The sequence below is a fragment of the Podarcis filfolensis genome (genome assembly GCF_964270895.1).
Source record: "Podarcis filfolensis genome assembly, chromosome: 14".
Lineage (NCBI taxonomy): Eukaryota > Metazoa > Chordata > Lepidosauria > Squamata > Lacertidae > Podarcis > Podarcis filfolensis.
The window spans coordinates 43,605,122-43,626,474 of record NC_139616.1 but is presented as its reverse complement, the minus strand read 5'-3'; the positions used below and the strand labels follow the sequence as shown (position 1 = coordinate 43,626,474).

The window sequence follows — 21,353 nt, the reverse complement described above, 5'->3', positions numbered from 1 at the left end:
GGCTAGAAACCAAATAATAATAATAATTCCAATTGCTGCAACATAAAACTGAAACTGTTATGAGAAAAATGTGAGCGCACAAAAAACTTCCTCAGAGTTACTATTTTATACTGTTCTTTTTTAAAGTGCAGAAACGCTTTTGTATTGTCATGTGGTTCAGACATATGACATTATTTTATACTGTTTAACGCTGAAACCACCACTGTTCAGCCCACGAGGGCAGAATAAACTGCTTGAGGTACATAGAAGTCTCTCTTATACATTGTATCCATTTTAAAATTGACTGGAGAGTTCTAGACAGCAAACCTGCCTCGGGGTACAGTAGGAAGATTCAAGATACTGCACTCATTTTGAGATAGGAAAATAATCTAATAATCCCATGAAAGGTCTGCCTCTGCATATATTCAGTTTTAATGGAGAACAGCAGCATCAAAAAATGAGCTAAAAGAGAAGCCTGACAGATGGGCAAAGTAGAGTATTTTTTACAGCTTCAGTTTACAGTATTGTGCAGTAATTCCTAAAGCAGTTTCTATTTCAGTTTTGCTTCCTATACAATTCAGTATGCTTTTGTTGTCAACATATGGACAATCCCGAGCACATGAAGTATGCTGGCCTCATTTTACTTAATTTACTGGCGTTCATAAGTTGCCTTGCTGCCAAAAGGTGCCCACACAGCAGTATAAATACACTTATTTCACTTCTACCTCATATTTAAGGCAATGCAACAATGGTATAAGGAAACATGTCAGGCAAAATTATATGGAAGAGGCCAGCAATAAAACAGATAAAAAGCTTGGTGGAATAAAACAGTATTTATGGTCTGCTTAAAGCCTATGAGAAAGGCAGCAAAATGAAGTACTTGGAGATGGAAGTCCACGTGTGGGGCCACCAATGAAACCTAATCAACCTTAGAGGAAGGCCAAACAGTACATGAAGTGTCACAATAAAAAATTTACAATTACAAAAGAGTTAAGTTTACATACATGCTAAAAATAAACAGAACGTGAGCAGCAAAAGTAAGCCTGCAGCAGCAAAGTACCAACCAGTCAAGAGGGAATTAAATGATTCCAAACAATGGAGCTGGGTTTTAACTGATTGTCAAAATGACAACAAATGGAGGTGGGGTGGAGAGGCAGAAACGTCTCACAGGACACAGAGCTCAAACTTGGGTCCTCATGAACACAGATCTCTCTTCAATTTAGTCTTACAGGAGGGAATTGGTTCCAGTAACAAGTTAATAAAAATGGGATCAGCAAGGACAAAAGAATAACAAGCAAGTAGTAAAGGCACAGTACAAATGAGAGGAATTGGGCCATCAACTAACACCTTTCTTTCTAATGGGGAATGCAGATATGGCCATGCCACGGAAGGGACTCAAGACATCTCAGATCTGCCACAACTTAAGCCACAGCTACCTTTCTAGGCCATGAAATCATGACAACTGAACTGGTGGGAGAAACAGAGGGGTGGGATGGAGGAAACCACAACAAGAGAGAGCAGCCATACAGAAACTTCAAAAGTCTCTGTGCCTGTTATTAAATCTAACAATTTTGAGGTACCAATGAAAACTCAAGCATTCAACCAAATACTATTACGTTGCTCTCTTTTATGCCAGTCGCTTAGATGGAAGTTTTGGCAACCTAAAAGTTCATCCTCCTTGAAGATCCAGAGCCTCCACGGGCTGTTATTCACACCACTTCCATATAGGAGTAGTGACATACAAGCGCCTGCAGGCTAGCAATTCTCTTTCTGCCAAACAGCCGTGCAAACTCCCACTAGTGTTCTTCCACACGCGTGTACACCCCTTTTAATAAAATTCCTTTCGGCATCGCCAGCCACCAGAAGAACTTTGCCGACAAGGCGCGGGCATCCATCTCATTCAACCAGACGCCCTCCTGGCACCTTCAAGGCAGAGGAGGATCGGCGGCAACCACAGCTCCCGCTACACGCGCGCCCGGGAAACCAATCTGCCCTCGCCTCCGAGGTGCCAACGGGACTTCGGGGAGGTTCTTCGGCCTCGCCCGCATTTGAGCTTCCGCGCGGGAATGCCGAGCACCATCCCGGCTCCCTGCCCCAAACCACCTCCCGCGACGCAGCCTCTTCTTGACCCGTCAAACCAAGGAGCACCACGTCGCGCGCGCCTCCGGAAGGGCAAGATCCAGGCTCAGGAAGGCTTGTGCCGCTATATTATTATTATTATTATTATTATTATTATTATTATTATTATTATTATTATATTTCTAGACCGCCCTTAGCGTGTGTGACCCCCCCTAAATCTGGACATTATTTAAGGCCTGTCTCCTCCGCCCCCCTTTTCCCTGGGGCCACAGGCACCCCTTTCCCTTCCCAAAGAGCAACAAGGGGGCTCCTCATGAGCCTCGTCCACCTCCCCGCCCCCAGCCCCGGCCTGAGGCGGGAGGCGGAGCCGCGCCACCATCCCGCTCCCTCGCAGGCCTTGCCGGGCGGTGAAGGCCTCCCCTTGCCTCGGGGCGCGGGCCTCACCTGCTCCCTCAGGCCAGGAGGCCGTGTAGCTGCTCCTGCTGCTGCTGTGGAGGTGAAGACAGCGCGGCGGAGGCACGACGAGCCGGGCCCCTTTCTCTGCCTCTCCGTCTCTCTCTCCCTCTCCGCGCTTCCTTCCTCTGGCGTGCCTTTCCGGCCTAAGGCCCCCGGCTCCTCTCGCCCGCAGCGCCCTCTACCGCTCGGAGGCCGCCTGGCGGCGCCACAATGAGGGAGCCTCCTCCAAGCGCGGCTTCGGCTGATTGGACGAGGCGGGGAGCGACGTGGGCTCTATGGGAGGCGGGGCCTCGGACGCCGCTCTCGCTTTCCCCTCACAGAGATGCCGCCGCTTCCCATTGGCTGTCGTTTGATTCCCAGGGCACGCCTCCGCTGCCTCGTTCGCCGTCTCCTCATTGGTCGAACCGACAGGAGCCCTCCCGCCGTTGGCTGCCGTGCTATGCGTCGGCACCGCTGATAGGGCGCGCGCGTCCGGCCAACCGCCGATCTCTGCGAGTCCCGCCCTTCCCCTGACCGGGAATTAGAGTTGCTCTGTGTTCCTGAGGAAAGGCGGGTAAATGAGGCGGGGGTGCGGGAGGCTTTCCAGGGGGCGCCGCTGGTAGATGGGGTGCGGGCGTCGCCTGCCATCCTTTTTTACCCGAAGGGTTAGTCACCGGCTTTCGTCTCAGGAGGGGAACGTGACCGGCTGTCAGGTTGAGGAGAAAAGAGAGCCGGCTGTACTGCGCATGCGGGCTGTGGTGGCCTCGCGTACCCTCCCGCCTTCAAACCACCAGGGACAATGCGCCTGCGCACGACCCTCCTGGAACATGGGAGGAGCTTTCCCGAGGGGGCGTGTTTTAAAGGGCCCTCGATGATAAGTGGAGGCGTTTTCTTTCTCCGACTGACGTCACAGTCAGCCCTTGTGTCGTCACTCTGATGACGCTCGAAAAGGCCATTCAAACCCCTAAATGCAGTGAGGGGAATCGCATAGAGAAGGGGTAAAATGGCTCCCTACCCATAAATTAAAAAAAACACAATACAGAAATTCAAAAACTCCTTAAAGGTCATAATTCTGGCACCTTTGAAACCTGTTTTAGTCGTCAGACTTGCTCACTTTTGCAGCCACATGTAGTGGGTGGCCTTATCCAGACAAGGGCACAGCAGCAGGGGAGCCATCACTGAGAGACTTCCCAGTGTGCAGTGCCATCAGCTCAAAATGTTTTGTTGCATACTGGTTTGGGTGGCATGCTTATGAGATTCCACAAGCTTGTGAATGCATTTTGGTGGCTAGGATTGCCTAACCTGATGGGTAGGCAGGAAGGTGGAGGAATTCCTGCAGAAAACTTAATTCAGCAGGGATTGAAGCAGTAATTCATGCCACAAGCATAATGGAGTGATCAGCAGTTCTTTGGGTGGATATACAGGGGATGAGATTGTCTCATCATTTATGTTCCCAACCCCATCATTGTGTTCTGTGTGAGAAGGCATTCAGCAGATAACCATCCCATCAGGGGTCCATTCAGCACAATGTTGGAATCAGGCCTTTAGTGTGGTGACGCGTGCCCTTTGGAAATATTTGCGTTTTCCAACGCCATCTAGGTGCCCACCATGAGAACAGGATGCTGGGCTATGGACCTGATCCAGCAGGTTCTTGTGTCCTTAACTCTCACTAGTTTTATATCAGACAGGTGCCTTCTCTGTTATTCTGGTGCCTATTGAATATGTTCTAAAAGTCTCTCCTAAATGGAGATCTGACTCTCCAAGAGACAGTGGTGTTATTCACTGAGTCCAGAAAATAGTAAGGGTTCTAGACAGAGTAGCACTTCCCTGCAAGGAGTTGGTTCATAGCTTGGGGGGTTACTTCTGGGTCCAACCAACATTGTTACTTGAGGCCCTGACGGCCTCAGTGGTTAAGATTGCGTGTGTCCTGCTATACCTGATTCACCAGCTACAAACCCTTCCAGAGTGCATTATTGTGATACACTGTACCTGGAGCTGTCGTTGAAAAGAACTTGGAAACTTCAATTGGTCCAAAATCCAGTGGGCAGATTACTAATTGGAGTTCCAACCCGTATAACTCCTGCTCTAAAACAGCTGCATTGCTTGCCAGTCCCAATTCAAGGTTCTCACCCTTGTGTTTAAAGCACTAAATGACTTAGGTCTCAAGGATCCGAGAGACCACTTCCTTCCTTACAGCCCGTCTTGGGTGTTAAGATAAACAGAGGGAGCCATCTTGATTGTCCCACCACCCTTGGAAGGGTGGGGGTGGGGGTGGCCCAGGAGAGGGCATTCTCTGTGGTTGCCCCTAAGTTGCAGAAACCCCTCCCTGCAGAGGTGGGTGTGGCATCTTCAATATATAGTGTTCATATATATATTCATCTCTTGTGAATGTAATCTGTTTTAGCTGTTTCTAATTCTAATTTTAAATGATTGTAACCTGCCCTGGGGCCTGCTGGTGAAGGGCGGGTAATAATAATAACAATTGTAATTATCTCAGTAGGTATGTGTTCTGAATTTGAATTTATTTTATATGTGCTTTCGTGTGTATATGGATATGTATATGTGTTTGTATGTACAGTATATATATATATGTATGTATGTATATAAGAAACTATTTTAATTGGTTTTTATGCATGCAATTGCTTGACATGTATTTTGATTCTACTGTTAATTGCTCCATGCTGCCTCCTGGGAAGTGAGTCACAAATGGAATAATAAATAAATGCTGTACTAGAGGTGCTTATTGCTTAGTAAAACAACCTGGAATTGGAAAAGGCAGCATGGTACCTCTTCTTTTGCTTCCCATTTGCTTATTGTCTTTGCCTGTGGTGACCAAAGATGCATATAAGGAGCCTCAAACATCAGAAATTATTTGAAACCACTGAAATGAAGTACCGTATTTTTTGCTCTATAAGACTTACTTTTTCCCTCCTAAAATGTAAGGGAAATGTGTGTGCGTCTTATGGAGCGAACGCAGGCTGCACAGCTATCCCAGAAGCCAGAACAGCAAGAGGGATTGCTGCTTTCACTGCCCAGCAATCCCTCTTGCTGTTCTGGCTTCTGAGATTCAGAATATTTTTTTTCCTGTTTTCCTCCTCCAAAAACTAGGTGCGTCTTGTGGTCTGGTGCGTCTTATAGAGCGAAAAATACGGTAATATGTTGGATTATTATAGAATCATAGAATTGTACAGTTGGAAGGAACTCCGAGCATCATCTAGTCCAACCCCCTACAATGCAATAATCTCATATAAAGCTTCCATGACAGATGACCATCCAACCTCTTCTTAAAAGCCTCCAATAAAGGTTCCACCTTCTGAGGGAGTCTGTTCCACCATTGAACAGCTCTTGCTATCGGAACGTTCTTCCTGGTGTTTAGTCAGAATCTTCTTGAATCTAACTTGAAGCCAGTGGTTCAGGTTCTACCCTCCAGAGCAGGAGAAAACAACCTTGCTCCACCTCCCATGATCAGATGTGCCCTCTTCTGATTTTTACAGGGGGTGGTGTCTGAATCATGTTGCACTTTTCCCTGGGGATATTGCTGGGCCTTGCAGCCTGCTGTGCTTCCCTGGATAACGGACTGCTGAAGACTCCGCCAATGGGCTGGGTGCCTTGGGAACGTTTTAGATGTAACACAGACTGCAAAAATGATCCTGACAACTGCATCAGGTGGGGGAAATGCGCTGAAAAAGTTGTACTGAAGCTGTTGACTTGGATGCTGTTATTAAAACAATCGTTTGGGGGGGGATTGCGGGGAGGGGGGAATGGTCATAAAGTGAGGAATTCCACTGGTTTGGTTTCTTCTTTACATCCTAGCGAACCATTAATGCAATGGTAGGGGTTGTCTGCCTGTGGTTTTTACCTGAAGTCTGCATCAACTGAAGGTGCATGAAACACACATGCTACTCTTCGTGGCTTGAACCTTAAGTTTTTTGGAACCTATCATTCTAATGAGGAAAACTACACCAGTGTCCTAAGGAAATTTTAGCTTACTTGAACAGATGCACCTACAGGCTTATTTCAGCTCCCCACACTTATATCCCTTTGAAACCAAGAACACAACAATGAGATCTGGCACATTCTTTTCTTTTCCCCTGCTTAAGAGGTCCCCCCCTCCATACCTTCAGTGATGCTTCAGTGATGCTGTCTCGTACCACACCTCTTAGATCACATCAGTGTAGCCACAAGGACAGGAAAAGTAAAGTATTGGACTGGCCATGTCTCATCCCACAATGAGGCAACAAAACATTTTTCAGATGGTGGGCATTGCTTTGCTGAGGCTAACTTTAAACAAGTTGTTTCCACTCTTTTAAATAGAGATTGTGAGACTCTTCCATTGCCGTACCTAAACAAACCTAGGCTTCAATTGTACTGTTGCAATTTGCAGCCTGTTGCAGTGCCTTGGTTGCCCCAGTGTTAATAATGTCTCCTGAAGATTCCATTTTATCAAAAGGCTTTTTATAACCAGCCCTCTTTTAAAGGGCTTGCATGACAATTCTGTGTTCCTCTCTATGCAGCTAAGCTCCAGCATCATAAAGATCATCTCTGAAAATCTTGGTTTTTTCATTATTTTTTTCAGCATGTTATGTATTAGTCTAGGCTGATGTTTGTCAAGTTCAATCACATTAGGCAGAGCAGCTCCAGAAAGAGTTGATAAAGGGTGGATTTTCTAACACAGCAAGGCCCTGTTCACACTAGCTTTCTAACTTGTTCATTAACAGTGAACACTTGATCAAGGCTATGGCAGACAGGCTGGCTGGCGACGGATGGTTGCGGCTCGGCTACAAGTATGTCAACCTGGATGATTGCTGGGCAGCAAATAAAAGAGATGCGCAAGGCAGGTTGCAGCCAAACCCCGAAAGGTTCCCCAGTGGCATTAAAGCCCTTGCCGATTACGTAAGTTCAATAAAATGCATTTGTTCTGAAAGCATTCAGATTTCTCTAAAAGCTGCAAGAAAAAAGCTACTTAAGATTAAGCTTCTGTTGTAGTTTACAGAGGGGATAGCTTTATGTATTTCTTACAGACTTTGTATGTGCAAAGGTGCTTCCACATATGCTATTTTTGTGTGACAATTGGTTAACCAATTTAATTAATAGTATTAATGTAGTCATGGTTTCTTGGCTTGCTAAGTTGTGCTTTAATGGAGCAAAACAAGCCACGATGCCTAATTCAGACACAGCAAGCCAGGATCATGGTTTGTTTCCTTTTGGCACAAACAAGAAGGCATGAAAGAGCCCTCTTGTGTATTGGTTTTTATTTATTTCAACATTTAATACGCCACTTAATTGCAGTGTACAAGAAAGTCAATACAGTGGTACCTCGGGTTACATACGCTTCAGGTTACAGACTCCGCTAACCCAGAAATAGTACCTCGGGTTAAGAACTTTGCTTCAGGATGAGAACAGAAATTGTGCCGTGGTGGCGCGGCAGCAGTGGGAGGCCCCATTAGCTAAAGTGGTGCTTCAGGTTAAGAACAGTTTAAGGTTAAGAACGGACCTCCGGAACGAATTAAGTATGTAACCAGAGGTACCATGAAAATGAGTTAAAATGACAAAATCAGTATTCAGTTACAATGCCTGCTAGAGTAAGATTCTTCAAAAGGCACCAGACGCCTACTGACTCTGGCGTGTCCTGAATGGGATTGCACAACTTTCTGTGCTGTGCAAATTGGGCCATAAAGAAACACACTTTTCACTTAATTTCAGCCAAAACATTTTAACCAGAGCCAAATGGAAAGCATACACGCCACAAATTGAACTCTAAGTCTTTTTCTGCCCTTGAGGAGGAGCCCACAAGGCACAATGAGGCAAGTTAGTTGTCTCAGCACCAAAAGAGCTCCCAGAGAGCAGTGAGCAGTATGCTCCAGCGGGTGCACTGGAATGGGTCCCTGAACTCTGGGAACACCTCTTACTTGTCTGGATGGAGGATAGAGAGGGGTGTGTGAATATGTATAGAAACTGTATAAAGGGCAAAACTGAACTCACCTCAAAACAGACTTTTCAAGATGATCCTTAATTCAGATGCAGCATATTTAGCAACTGGGACGTGGGTGGTGCTGTGGTCTAAACCACAGAGCCTAGGGTTTGCCAATCAGAAGGTCGGCAGTTCGAATCCCCGCAACGGGGTGAGCTCCCGTTGCTCAGTCCCAGCTCCAGCCAACCTAGCAGTTCGAAAGCACGTCAAAGTGCAAGTAGATAAATAGGTACCGCTCCAGCGGGAAGGTAAATGGTGTTTTCTTGTGCTGCTCTGGTTTCACTAGAAGCGGCTTAGTCATGCTGGCCACATGACCCGGAAGCTGTACGCCGGCTCCCTCAGCCAGTAAAGCGAGATGAGCGCCACAACCCCAGAATCATCTGCGACTGGACCTAACGGTCAGGGGTCCCTTTACCTTTACCTTTATATTTAGAAAAATAAATGATTCTGTCTCCTTTGCATTATTTGAAATGCAGTGAAGACTTAACAGTTGTGTTTGCTCCCCGGGAAATTTGCGCTTGTACGAATTTTTGTTTTGTCGTAGTCTGTTGTGCTGATTCAATACCTGTGTGCAAAGTAAGCTGATACGACAAAAGCAAATAAGAGAGTTGACAAAAAAAGTTAAAATTTGTATCTTTGCTCCACCCAGTTTTGTCTCTGGCTCCACCAACCAGTGGCACATGGGCTTTGGAAGTCTGCCCAGAAGAAAATGTGGACCTTGAGCTGAAAAAGGTTCATTAACTGTAGGAGATTGCTGAGCCTGCCAGCCTCAGGATCCCCAGCATCATGCTCAGAGACGAGAACATGGCCCATTTCTTGAGCTGGTATCACTGTAACCTCTCACTCTGTGTCATGGTCCCCACTGGACTCCGGGGTCATGGCGCTCCCTCTTGCCTCTTCTCACCCAGGTTCACTCCAAAGGCCTGAAGTTTGGCATCTACAGTGACCTGGGCAGCAAGACCTGCTCAGGCTACCCTGGGACGACCCTGGATACTATTGAGACAGATGCGAAGACCTTTGCCGAGTGGGGGGTTGACATGCTGAAGCTGGATGGCTGCTTCTCCAATTCTTCCATCAAGGCAGCAGGTTCGTGCCTGTCAATAAACAGGGAGGATTGCAGGAAGGAGGGGATTTTCAGTTGAAGCCGGCAAATCCCAGATTGTCCCTTTTTAAAAATGGAGTAATCCACAAAGGCAGTGGGTACATTAAATGGTTTTGCTTTGTAGTCCTTTTGAGCACTAGCAGTCCTGTTTAGTTGTTCATTGCAAAAGATTTCTACACCGCCTGATTCAAAAATGAAACAAAACTCAAAGCAGTTTACAAAAATAGAGTTAGATGCTAGTGTTGAGTTAGATGTACCAATGTTTGCGGAAATCAGTGGGCTTCAGCATGCCTGCATAGACATTGTGTCATTTTAACAGTGAAGGCTGGTTCATTTGGGCAAATGGGGCACGGGCCCATCAAGCTCTGTCTGACCTCAGCCAACCCCCACCTCCCTCCTTAGGCTCCCTGTTGAGTTTGTAGAACTTAGCAGGGAAGAGGATGAGAATGATACCATTTGCTCTGGTGCCACCTGCTGTTGGCCTCCCTGCTTTCCACCCCGCCAGTTCCAGCAAACCAGCTGCCACTGCTTTTGTCAGCATTAAAAACAGCCCGCTGACAGCCCTGTCTTTCTTTATTGCCCAGGCTACCCAAAGATGAGTGCAGCACTGAACAAAACAGGACGGCCCATTGCCTTTTCCTGCAGCTGGCCTGCCTACGAGGGGGGCCTTCCACCGAAGGTAATTTCTGCACCTTTTTCTGTGTCTCTGCCTTTGCTCTGGGACAGGCAACATTCTCAAGACCATGGGACCATTTATTCCACGGGTAGAGATGGGAGACAAGACATGTTTCATAAATGGGGGTTTCTGTGTCTGGATAGAACCCCGGTCAGCAAGTGCTTTTGCCAGTCTGGGGGAAGGGGGACGGGGTGATGGCAAACACCACTCCATCGCTGCCCACCAACCAGCCTGGCATTTTCCTCTCTTCACCTTCAGGCTGTGCATGGAGATGGATGACCACCTTCAAGGGGTGTCAGGGATGGGCAGGAGCCTGAGGTGTGGGGGAATGTGTTGACAGAGGAGACAGTATGGGAGGAGGAAGAACCAGGGAAAGGGGCTGCTGGTCTGTGTGGTTCTGTGCCACCTGTGAAGTGGCTACTGCTGCTGGTAGAGGAGGAGTCAGGAGCAGGAGACCAGACAGTCAGAGCAAGGGGGGAAAGAGCAGGAGTGAAGAGATGAGCAACAAGAGGGCCTGGAGAACTCCCAGAGGGGGTCATGTCTTTGGAAAACCCCTGGGCATTCCCTCTTCTGTTGTTTCCTCGTTAAAGGAAAGGCTTAAGGCAGGTGTCAGCAAACTTTTTCAGCAGGGGGCCCGTCCACTGTCCCTCAGACCTTGTGGGGGGTTGGACTGTTTTTTGGGGGGGGGATGAACGAATTCCTATGCCCCACAAATAACCCAGAGATGCATTTTAAATAAAAGGACACATTCTACTCATGTAAAAACACCAGGCAGGCCCCACAAATAACCCAGAGATGCATTTTAAATAAAAGGACACATTCTACTCATGTAAAAACACGCTGATTCCCGGACTGTCCGCGGCTGGATTTAGAAGGTGATTGGGCTGGATCCGGTCCCCGGGCCTTAGTTTGCCTACCCATGGCTTAAGGCAATGGGACTGCATCAGCCAGGGGGCGGGCAGTTAAGAAGGGACAGGGGGTGGATTACACTGTTGCTCCAAGCATCTGAGACAGAGAACAGGTCTGCAGTCATAGTTTGCCTAGACAGCTAGCTAGTGAGGAGTGTTATTGTATATCACTTGTATGTGCTTCACCAGTCGCTTGTCCTCATTGGTCCAGGTGTGGTTGGGACAAGGGGCTGTACTTGACCCAACAGCTGTTAGTTATAAGATTTGTGTCTGTTCATTTGCTCAGCCTGTGAACTTGTACTGTTTGAGTGCAGAAGCAAGTGCACGGGCAGCACCAGATTCCTAGCAACGTCTGTGCCGTTGTGTCCCTGTTGTTTTTATCCAGGTGAATTATACCTTACTTGGCAAAATATGTAACCTGTGGAGAAATTTTGGTGATATTGAAGACTCTTGGGACAGCCTCTTCCACATCATTGAGTGGTATGGAAATCATCAGGACATAATTCAGCCTGTTGCAGGACCGGGAAGGTGGAATGATCCTGATACGGTAAAGCCAACTCTTCCCATACTACCGTCCCTTCCGCTTAAAATTCTTGGGCACTAAGGGCAGTACTAGGATTGTAGACCATTGCTTTTAGGGAGAAGACAGAAACACAATAGCAGCATCGATGCACAGAAGAGACTGCAGAAGGCAGACATCCAAAGGTGTTCTGGAAAAATTTCTGTCCCGGGGCAGAAAATATTAGACATGGGAAAATATTTTTCTGTTTGGACTTACCGGGAGGTGTGGGCGCAGGGTTCTAACCCCAGTGAGGGGCATGTTCCAGGCACAGAGGCCAGGGATAGCCAGGTTACAGATTGCCAGCACCACTTCCAGAAAGTCAGGTCAAACCAGGATCAAGTCCCTAGCAAGGCCAGGCCAGACAAGGCAGGGGGCAAGTCTAGATAAATAAGGTCAGTCAAAGCAGAGGTCAGAAGGCAAGCCAGGTAGCACCCTGGATAGCTCCCATATTCTGCCAGTCCGATAAGGAAGGCCTGAACGTTCCTCCAACACCCTTCAATCCCAGACTGAACCTTTGAAGGAATGAGCCAATAAGGCTACACCTTAAATCAGCCTGCAGTCTCCTTTGAGCAGCTTTCCCTTCCCATAGTAAGTGGAGCCTCTACTCTTAAAGGGTCCCTGATATTTTCAGCAGCCAGTGGTGTAGGAAGGCCAAGTTTCTACTAGCTCCTCCGAGCTGGTGTCTTTGGAAGGCAACTCCAGAGAGGTGCTGTCATTGTGGACTCCTCTGGTGCTGGGACTTGCAAAGGACCTCACAGAGGGCACACTATCCTCCCAAGCAAGTATAGCCTTGGAGTCCATGTCCTTTTTCCTCTGAGGATGGGGAAGCTATGTACCTTTAGAGGGAGCACAGCCCTGTCCAGAAGAGGCAACTCAAATTTGAGCACCATTTACCCACAGAGCATCTGCCTTGCCAGGATCCAAACTCACTTTATTGCCCCTCATCCAGTCCACAGGTGCCCAGAGCATGAAGGCACCAGTCCAGGTCTTGCATGACCTCTCCTGATTCAGAGAACTAGAGCTGCATGTCATCAGTATGCTGATGGCGCCATGCTCCTAGAGTCTGCTCCCAGTGGCCTCCTTTAGATGCTAAATAACATCTAGGACAGAATGTTGCCCTGCAGAACCTTCATGCACAGAAACAGTTCTGAATTCTGGCTGTTGGGAACAAACCCCGAGGAATGGCTGTCGCCTTGCGTGCTGCAGTCACGTATTTCCCAGAGATATCTTGAGTGGTTGCTCTGGAGACAGGATGGTCGGTGAGAAGGGCTTCAGTCTGATCCAGAAACTGCAGTTCTTATAATAGCTCCAAGGCAATCTGAGAAAAGAAGACTGTAGGTCTGATTTAGGAGGGCATTTGGACTGCAAATGATAAGAGAGGCAGGGAAATCCCTAAACCAAGCCTGACAACCTGCACACTCCAAGTAACCACTAGAGGGTGTTTTCCTTCCTCTGTTCTGCAGAGCTTCCTTTTAATTTCCAGCGCTTTTAATTCCTATACAGTCGTACCTTGGAATTTGAACGGAATCCGTTCTGGAAGTCTGTTCAACTTCCAAACGTTCGAAAACCAAAGTGCAGCCTCTGATTGGCTGCAGCCAGCTTCCTGCAGCCAATCGGAAGCCGCAGAAGCCCCACTGGACGTTTGGCTTCCAAAAATATTTCGCAAACCGGAACACTCACTTCCGGGTTTGCGGCGTTAGGGAGCCAAAACGTTTGAGAACTAAGCTGTTCACAAAGCAAGGTGCGACTGTACTGCCTTTCAAGTTTTTCTGCCCACAGGTGGAAATTTATTGATTTATTTGACATTGTTTTTATATACTGCTTGATTGCAAGAGAAACTTCAAAGGTGTACAAAAAGAATCAACGTGAATTTGATAGGAATCTACCTATCCAAAGGGGACATTGACACAGAACCTAAGAAAGTGGTCTACATTGCTGGAAGATGCTGTCTTAAGCAGGGATGGGCAATGTGTGCCTCTGCAATTGAGACAGGGCTCCCAAGCCCCAACTCCCATGGCCCAGCAGTCAGGGATGATGGGAGCTGATCAGCTCATTCAGCCGAACTCCCCCATGAATTGTGCCCCCCATGAGTCAGGGCTGCCCTCCACTCTTAGTGGTGCCCATAATCAGCAGTCCCCAGGGATAGTGGCCCACCTTGAAGGTTACTGCATGGTTTACTGGCGTGTGTATAAACAAAGGGCTTTGCAAGCCAGTAATTCATTGTAGAAAATGGCAGTCTTCTAGTTATTATTATTACAAATGGCAAAATAAGAATACCTCATTCTGCAAGTCCTTGGCAGCTAGTAGTTGCAATAAATCGCTTGGAATGGTGCCCTATGAATATTTAAAATAAGATGTTGTGGTTATTATTGATTTATATATCGCTTGTTTGCCAAAATGGCTTCCAAGTGTTTTACAATGATTAAAATCAGTAAATAATTAAAGTACACAATTAACAAATCCATTAAGGCATTAAAACGTACAATCAACCATTAAAAAGTGTGATAATGAATACCACTGAACAGTTAAAGCAATAAAACCGCATATTCCATTCAGGGGAACACTTACCTAAACAGGTTTGTCTTCAAGGGCTGGAGGAATGCCGGCACATATGGAGGGCTGTGATGTTTCAGCAAGGAGGGCATTCCACAACACTGGCATCAAAACCTGCCTCTGTGTTACCACAAGGTAATAACCATCAGGCCATGGCAAACCTAATCAGGGATAAACTCGTTCCAATTTGTCTTTACATTCAGGATCCGGTTTCGAAGCTGTAAATCATTTTTCCCTTTTGTGTTGCTCTTCCTCTAGAAGATGACACTCTGCTGAATAAAATATTCTTTTTCTTGTGTTGTGTTTTCCCCCCCAGCTGATCATTGGTAACTTTGGCCTGAGCTACGAGCAGTCGAAAGTGCAGGTGGCCCTGTGGGCAGTGCTGGCGGCCCCTTTCTTCATGTCCTGTAACTTGCGGACTATCTCAACCGAGGCCAAGAACATCTTGCAGAACCCACTGCTCATCTACATCAACCAAGACAATCTGGGGATTCCAGGGAAGCGTATTGCAAAGGTACGGTTACTGAGTCACTGAGACGGGGACCTGAGCAGTAACACTCCTTATCCTCAGGGTGGTTGCAAGAGCCTGAAAACATGTCATCCATGGAAGGGATCGTCCATGCAGCTAAGCTGCATATGGACATACAAAGCCACTTTGTGCCAGGGCCAGATTAATCCATCTACCTGAGCATCCCCTATTCTGATTGGCAGCAGCTCTCCAAGGTCTTAAGTCCCCCTGTTCACAATTCCCTGTCCCCCAAGATCCTTCAACTCAGGTCCAGGGAACCTCTTTGCAGTCTGAAAGCTGTGTGCCTGTGGTGGGTGGAGCCAAAGGCAAAATGGGTGTGGCCAATGGGACAGTGGGTGGAGCCAGGGGGAAGTGAGTGAAGCAAGTTATCTGACGAAAGTCAGCTGTGTAGGAGTCCGAGGTTACTGTACACACACCTCTCCAGCCAGGCAAACATGAGGCGTTCTCCTAGTTCAGGAAGGCATTCCAACCAGGCAGAATCACTTGAGGGGAGATGGAAGGGAGTATTATTATTATTATTCTCATCATTTAATTAAAATTATATCCCTGCCTTCTTCCCATGCACCCCAGGGCTGCAAAAAGATATACAATTAAAAATCAAAGCAAAAACATTCCAAAACAGATTAAAACATTCTAAACGCCAACCACAATAAAAAAACATACCGTATTGGCCTGAATATAAGTCTCACTTCCTCCTCCCCAAATTCCAACCGTGAAAAGTTAAAGTGCGGCTTATATTCTCAACCTTACGGTATGCAGCCAGGAACAAGGCAAAGCGGCGGCCACCCTGTGCATAGTCCCCAATCCTCTCCCCCAAGGCTGGGAAGGGAGAGAGGTTGAGGAAGGGGAGAGGCCGCTGGCAACGCAGCCAGCTCCCCCCCCCCAATATACAATATGCAGCCAGGAGCAGCGAGGAATGGAGCCGCTTATATTTGGGTATTCTTTCTTTTTTTCTTTTCTCCCCTCCAATTTTAAACGTGCAGCTTATATGCGGGTGTGGCTTATATTCGGACCAATACGGTACTTTCATCCACTGATCTCAGGGTTGCCAGGAACAGTATTCTTCAGCCAGCAAAAGCAGGAATGTTTTCCATTCCCTCCTGGAAGTCAGCAATAACGTAGCAAGGCAGCCTCACCAGGGAGGGCATTCCACAACTGGGGAGCTACCACTGAAAAGGCTGTGTCGCAGGTCAGCGCCAACCAGGCAGCCCTCCCGGGTGTGGCCTGGGGAGAGTCTTGAGCACCAGCTAGAGTGGCCTGGAGGGACTCATTTGGGTCCTGGGCTTTAGGTTCCCCACCCTTGCTTTAACTGGAGGTGGCAGGGATAAAACTTGGGGCCTGCCTGCAAAGCAGGTGCTCTGGCGCTAAGATAGGGTTGCAGCAGGATTCCTAGAGTCCCAGGAATATTGTTTCTGTTTTATGTGTAAGTGGCCCTGAGACAGAGGTTTAGAAGGTGATTAATACAATGAAGCCTTTGTTGATGTTTCTTTGCTTGCCTACACAGATCGCTTCTTAGCCTTCTCATGTCAAACACTGTACTTCACCGCTGTGGAGTAATTCATAGAAAGCTGCTTTATACCAAAGTGCATCTAACTCAGTATTGTCTGCCCTGACTGGCAGCTCAAGACTGGTAGGGGTTTCAGGCAGGGGTTGTTCCTTAAACCTTAGGCCTTCTCTTGGCAAAGCAAATGTTCTACCGCTGAGGCACAGCTCTTCCCTGAATGCTGGACATCGCCATAAACAGCTGAGGGACATGGGAGGGGCTGTAGAGGCTCAGCAATGCCAGTTTGTAAGAAAAACAACATGTGGCATTTTCCAAGTTGGGCAGAAGCTCTAAAACCAGGAAACCAGAAACGGGATGTCCTGTGTAACCATTTTTCTATTCAAGGTAAACAGAGGGGAAGAAAGAGCCACAAATGAGCAGGAGCAGTTAGGAGCAGTTCCCACATGGCCACTGAAGCACTGGATGACACAGCAGTAGCTGGCTTTGTGTCAGGATCCAGCTTGGGCTTTTGAGTCTCCTGGGGCCACCTTGGCCAGCATCAGGCTCCCGGCTCCTTCTTTCCGTAATTGTCCTCGCGCGCACTCATCCCTTGTGGCATGTGAACTCGATCAGCATCGTGACTTAGCGCTTTGCCCTCCCGCTCCTTCCTGCAACCAGCAGGCGATTTGTTTTCTTACCTTCTTGGTCATTAATATTACTCCGGCGACACCCTCCTCCCCCGGATATCTGTCCCTCCCACACACGGGCCACCCTTCCACCTGATCCCAAATCAATGGGAGCCACACCCCATTTTGTAATGAGGCTCCAGCTGTGAGTGTGATACCTGCTGATAGTCGCGGCCTGCAGGTTTCCCCCCCACACATAACCAATTCCTAGGATTGATAGGCACAGCAGGGTAATAATTAAGCAGAGTATCGAACCTAATAATAGCTCTGTGCACTCTCTTTGTCACACCCCGGATTAGGTTGTGCCAATACTGGGAATTTGGTGGCTATAGCCAGAACTCTGCTTGAGCAGGTTTGGTTGGCCTGCGGGCCTCCAGATGTTGTCAGACTCCCAGTACCCATCAGCCCCAGCCAGCGGGAGCAGTGTTCAGGGATGATGGGAGTTGTAGTCCAGCAGCTTCTGGAGAGGTACAGGTTTCCTGTCCCCAGCTTGAAAGAAGCCCATGTTGTAACCATTCACTGCAGTCCTGTGCTGTCAAGCACTGGCTGGGTGCAGAGGAATGGTCGGAGGAACCAGCTGGGAAGAAGACACAGAGCCCAGGGAGTGGTGGTGGGATGATGATGAGTGGTCACAGGGAGAAGACTGGGAAGAGGAGGTGTCAGAAGCTGAAGGGGTAACAGGACTCAGTGAGCGGGGAGAGTCTGTGGCAGAGAGAAGGCCAGAATCAGAGGCAGAAGCTGAAGCGGGAGAGGAGGGAGGGAGGCCAAGAAGTAGAGATGAAGAGTCATGAGTGTCTTCCTTGCCTGCTGTGACAAGCTCCACTCCCCGCTTGTCCCCCAGAAGCAGGAGAGGCATAAAAGACAGACCTGCAGGCACAGTTGCTTGGGGGGAAATCCCTGGAGACGAGGGGGACTTCGATGGCTATGGGGAGGCAGGGATCTTTAGTCTGTGCAACTGCTTCATGGGGGCAAGACCTGAGTTGCTCATTAGGCCTGACACTCCTGTGCAGATGCTGTTTTGCTAATAAAGAGTTTATTGTCACTTCCTATGCTACAGCACTGGCCAGAGTCATTTTCCTATTGGAGGCAGGCCAACAAATGCTGACCATCAGGAGTAACACCATCACTGCCTCCCCCAAACTCCTCTACTTCTGTACATGTCCCATCCCTGCAGAGTTGCATGGACAGTGACCTCAAGAAGGAGCGGAAGTCTGCATAGCTTTGCCTTGCATGCAAATAGTCTCAGGTTCCATTCCCGCCATCTCCAGGTAGACTTCTTGCCTGAAACCCTGAAGAGCCTTTGCCAGACAGTCTGACCCAGTATAAGGCAACTACGAATTTTGTTCGTAGGCGCAGCGCAGAGATTGTGTGCATTGTAGGTCACCACACCCTTTGAGAAAGCAGTCCGGTGCCAGATGGCTTGGGCAGAATCGCTGCCATTTCCTGTACACAGTGTCAAGGCAGCAGCTTATGAATGAATGGTAATTGTGGTGATGGCAATGCCCAGTGATAAATATTTATCCAATGTCCAAATGACTGGGCGCTGTACAAAAGTCAACTGTAATGCAGATTGTGAGCTGCAACCATAAAAAAGAAAAGCATAAACACGTCTAAAACCAGTTACATAAACAAACACAATGCAAACATTTAAAAACAATTCCTTGTTCAAAAACAGCTTAGATGCTGAGTGGCAGAAAGATCTCCACTTGAAAGGTTTGTTGAAAGAGAAAAGTATTCAGCAGGTGCCAAAAAGATGACAAAGATGGCGCCTGACTAGTATGCAACGAAGTGGGGAACCTTTGGCCCGCCAGATGTTGCCGAACATCAACTCCCATCAGCCCCAACAAACATAGTCAGTGACCAGGGACGGTGGGAGTTGTTGTTCATCAACACCTGGAGGGTCAAAGCTCCCTCACATCTGGTGTAAAGGGAGGGAATTCAAAAGAGTAGGCTGGATTCCTATATCATACGTCTTAGGACCCAGAGTCGAGCGTAGGTCAACAAAAAATTACAGTCAGCGCAGTTAGCTCTTTATTCAAAGAAACCAAAACAGTGCAGGCCTAGTGATCACCTCAACTCTTCCCAGTAGGTCGTGCCCTCAATGAGGCAGTTGTGAGGACTGAAGGTCCCGCCTTGCCACCACTCTCTAAGGCTTCTCCTCTTCAGGGGTCTTTCCAAAGCAGTTGCAACTGTGTCTATGCACAACCCATCTCTGCTCTTTTCCTTTCTCTGCGTGTTCTAGATCTTTAAGTGAGTTACCCAGTAGTTTCCCAGCATAAAGCTAAACATCAGTAACCAAGCCTCTCCCCATCTCTGCCTGACAGAGCCAACACTTGGAAGTATGGAAGAGGCCCCTCGTCAATGGCCAGTTCGCGGTAGCGGTGATGAACAACGGCACCGATGGGGCACCAAAGCCAATTGTGACGACTCTGGAGCTTCTGGGCATCTTGGACTGCAAGGCAGGCTACAAGGTCTATGAAGTGCTGGAAAAGTTGTTCATGGGGACCTACAAGCTCAACGACCCCATTCGCACCAAGGTCCCTCCGACCGGCGTGGTCCTGTTCTTCCTCAGGCCTTTGTGCTGATCTTCCCTTTCCGCAAGGACTCAATGTGCTTCAGATGTCACAAGGAAAGCCTGCAGCTAAGGAAATCAGCAGCCAAGGCACGAAAGCTGTTTCTTCCTCCTTGTGGAGGGCTTTGGCAACGGGCACAGGAGATAAACAGAACCATGGAAAAGCTGGACCCTCCACCCAATTTCTCTGGGTGTTTTGGGAATATTTCGAAAACTCTCTTGAGAAGTATGTACCTACCTGTGTGGAAGAGAGTTGCAGGACCCCAAAGGAGCTGCCTCCACGGAAATTACCTTTTCTGGATTAGCCTCACAAAACTGCACAAGAGGGAGGGTGCAATTCCCACTGCTGCACAAAGCATATGCGCATGGCGCAGAATGGCCCAGATCCGTCCATTGGCACCTTCAGCCATGCAGAAAAACAACTGCTGCAAAAGTGTTGTGTGTAGTGCAGCCCTTGAAGGTAGCAGGAACCAGGGGCAGTTTGGAAGCTAAACGCATATCCTTCCCTCCATCCTCATTAGGATTACCTGGAAAATCATGGAAGTGCCCTGTCCTTTGTCGCTCAGGTCTCCAGTCCCTCTCCCAAATCAATGAAGTCGTACTGGTTTTAATTGTATGGTTGTGTCCTCTGATGGCCTGACTCTCTTTCCATTTCTTTCCGTTCAGAGAGAAGGGGTTCCCCCGTCTCCTGGGCTGCAGGAGCACAGCTTCTCTTTCTTACAAACCCTCTTTGTCTCTCTTACTGCAAGACAGCCCAACTGTGCTGCACATGGAATCTCTGTGCAGGGGAAAAGGAGTTTCTTAACTATATCTTAACACTTGAAAGTAGCTCTCCTAGGTAAGTAAAGGAATGCTTTCTGGTATCTGCTGGTTTGATATGGTCTGCATATGCACCATATATTTAAAACATATTCCTCCCCCCCTCCACACGCAAAGAATCCTGGGAACTGTAGTTTATCCCCTACAGAGCTGCAGTTCCCAGTACCCTTAACAAATGACAGTTCCCCCAGGATTCCTTGGGAAATTTGTGTGCTTTAAATGTATTGTGCGTTTGCAGCCTTAATCTGGCAGAAGAGCCTCTTTCACAGCAACGGCCCAACACCGAAAAGCCCTTTCAGTCAGTTTTAACTATCTTTCCACCTAACTTCAGGCAATTAATTTACGTGATCCATAGAACCGGGGGGAAAAAGTGTTCTTCAGTGACAGAGGTTTGTGCCTTTATAATTTCAGAAGCAAACAGTTGCCCGTTTAAGAACTGCAACCAACATAGCATTTTATTTTGTTGTAAGCTTTGAAATGTATGGAGCAGGCAAAAACCTAAGCGTCCGGGAGCTGGATCTGCAATGCAGTCTTCTCCTTCATGAGTCCCAGAGGAAGTAACAGGAGTTGTGCAGAATGCAAGTTCACAAGTAAACAAATGTGGCTACAGGTCTGCGTGTGATCATCAGACACAGCCCAGATTTTGGGTGCCCTGAAGGGCTTGAGACAGACAGACCTGACCTCTCTGGGGGCACATTCCCATTTCTTTCATTGGGGCTTGTGGAGGAGAACTTCGCAGGGAGCTGTGACCCTGTGTTGAGGCAGCTGGAAAGAGGCTGCTGTGGATATAACAGATAATGAACCCCTAGGGTCCAGTTCAAGTGAGGCAGACTCACCTGTCCGTTGCATTCCTTCCTGTATGCTTTATGGCTGTCCCTAAAGCCACAGCAATTAACCTGCAGTAAAACATAGGTTTATAATAGTTGCACAGGAGCAATTAACATTGCCAGTAAGTACCGCTGCCCTGCTAATAAAGCTTCTTCACAGAGTACTTGACTT

At 47.9% G+C, this 21,353-nt stretch overlaps 2 protein-coding genes across 7 annotated transcripts in view; one reads left to right on the top strand and one right to left on the bottom strand.

Annotated features, from left to right (window-relative positions):
* The window catches only part of ZC3H7A (zinc finger CCCH-type containing 7A), a 29,409-nt gene extending 26,750 nt beyond the window's left edge, over positions 1–2,659 (bottom strand). For both annotated transcript variants that reach the window (XM_083585626.1, XM_083585627.1), the window contains exon 1: positions 2,503–2,659. The gene's annotated coding sequence lies outside the window, so the exon portion shown is untranslated. The remainder of the gene's footprint in view (positions 1–2,502) is intronic.
* A 303-nt stretch (positions 2,660–2,962) lies between these two features.
* On the top strand, positions 2,963–20,151 carry LOC310749207 (alpha-N-acetylgalactosaminidase-like). 5 transcript variants are annotated; one of them, XM_083585815.1, is made up of 8 exons: positions 2,963–3,067; positions 5,988–6,159; positions 7,212–7,386; positions 9,373–9,550; positions 10,151–10,245; positions 11,536–11,697; positions 14,582–14,779; positions 19,288–20,151. In XM_083585815.1, exons 2-8 carry the CDS (start codon positions 6,005–6,007, stop codon positions 19,546–19,548), a joined length of 1,224 nt encoding a protein of 407 aa, XP_083441941.1. In that variant the 5' UTR covers positions 2,963–3,067; positions 5,988–6,004; the 3' UTR covers positions 19,549–20,151. The 5 variants fall into 5 exon arrangements, with proteins under 5 accessions (XP_083441941.1, XP_083441943.1, XP_083441944.1 ...); XM_083585817.1 differs by having other exon boundaries at positions 2,965–3,082; XM_083585814.1 differs by lacking the exon at positions 2,963–3,067 and adding an exon at positions 3,072–3,158.
* The last annotated feature ends 1,202 nt before the right edge of the window (positions 20,152–21,353 follow it).

Bases quoted from the DNA above. Each gene is read 5' to 3' on its own strand.
- LOC310749207 (XM_083585815.1), top strand. From the start codon at position 6,005: ATGTTGCACTTTTCCCTGGGGATATTGCTGGGCCTTGCAGCCTGCTGT. The intron at 6,160-7,211 runs GTGGGGGAAATG...GTTCATTAACAG, and splicing joins GATCCTGACAACTGCATCAG to TGAACACTTGATCAAGGCTA. The intron at 11,698-14,581 runs GTAAAGCCAACT...TTTCCCCCCCAG, and splicing joins GGTGGAATGATCCTGATACG to CTGATCATTGGTAACTTTGG.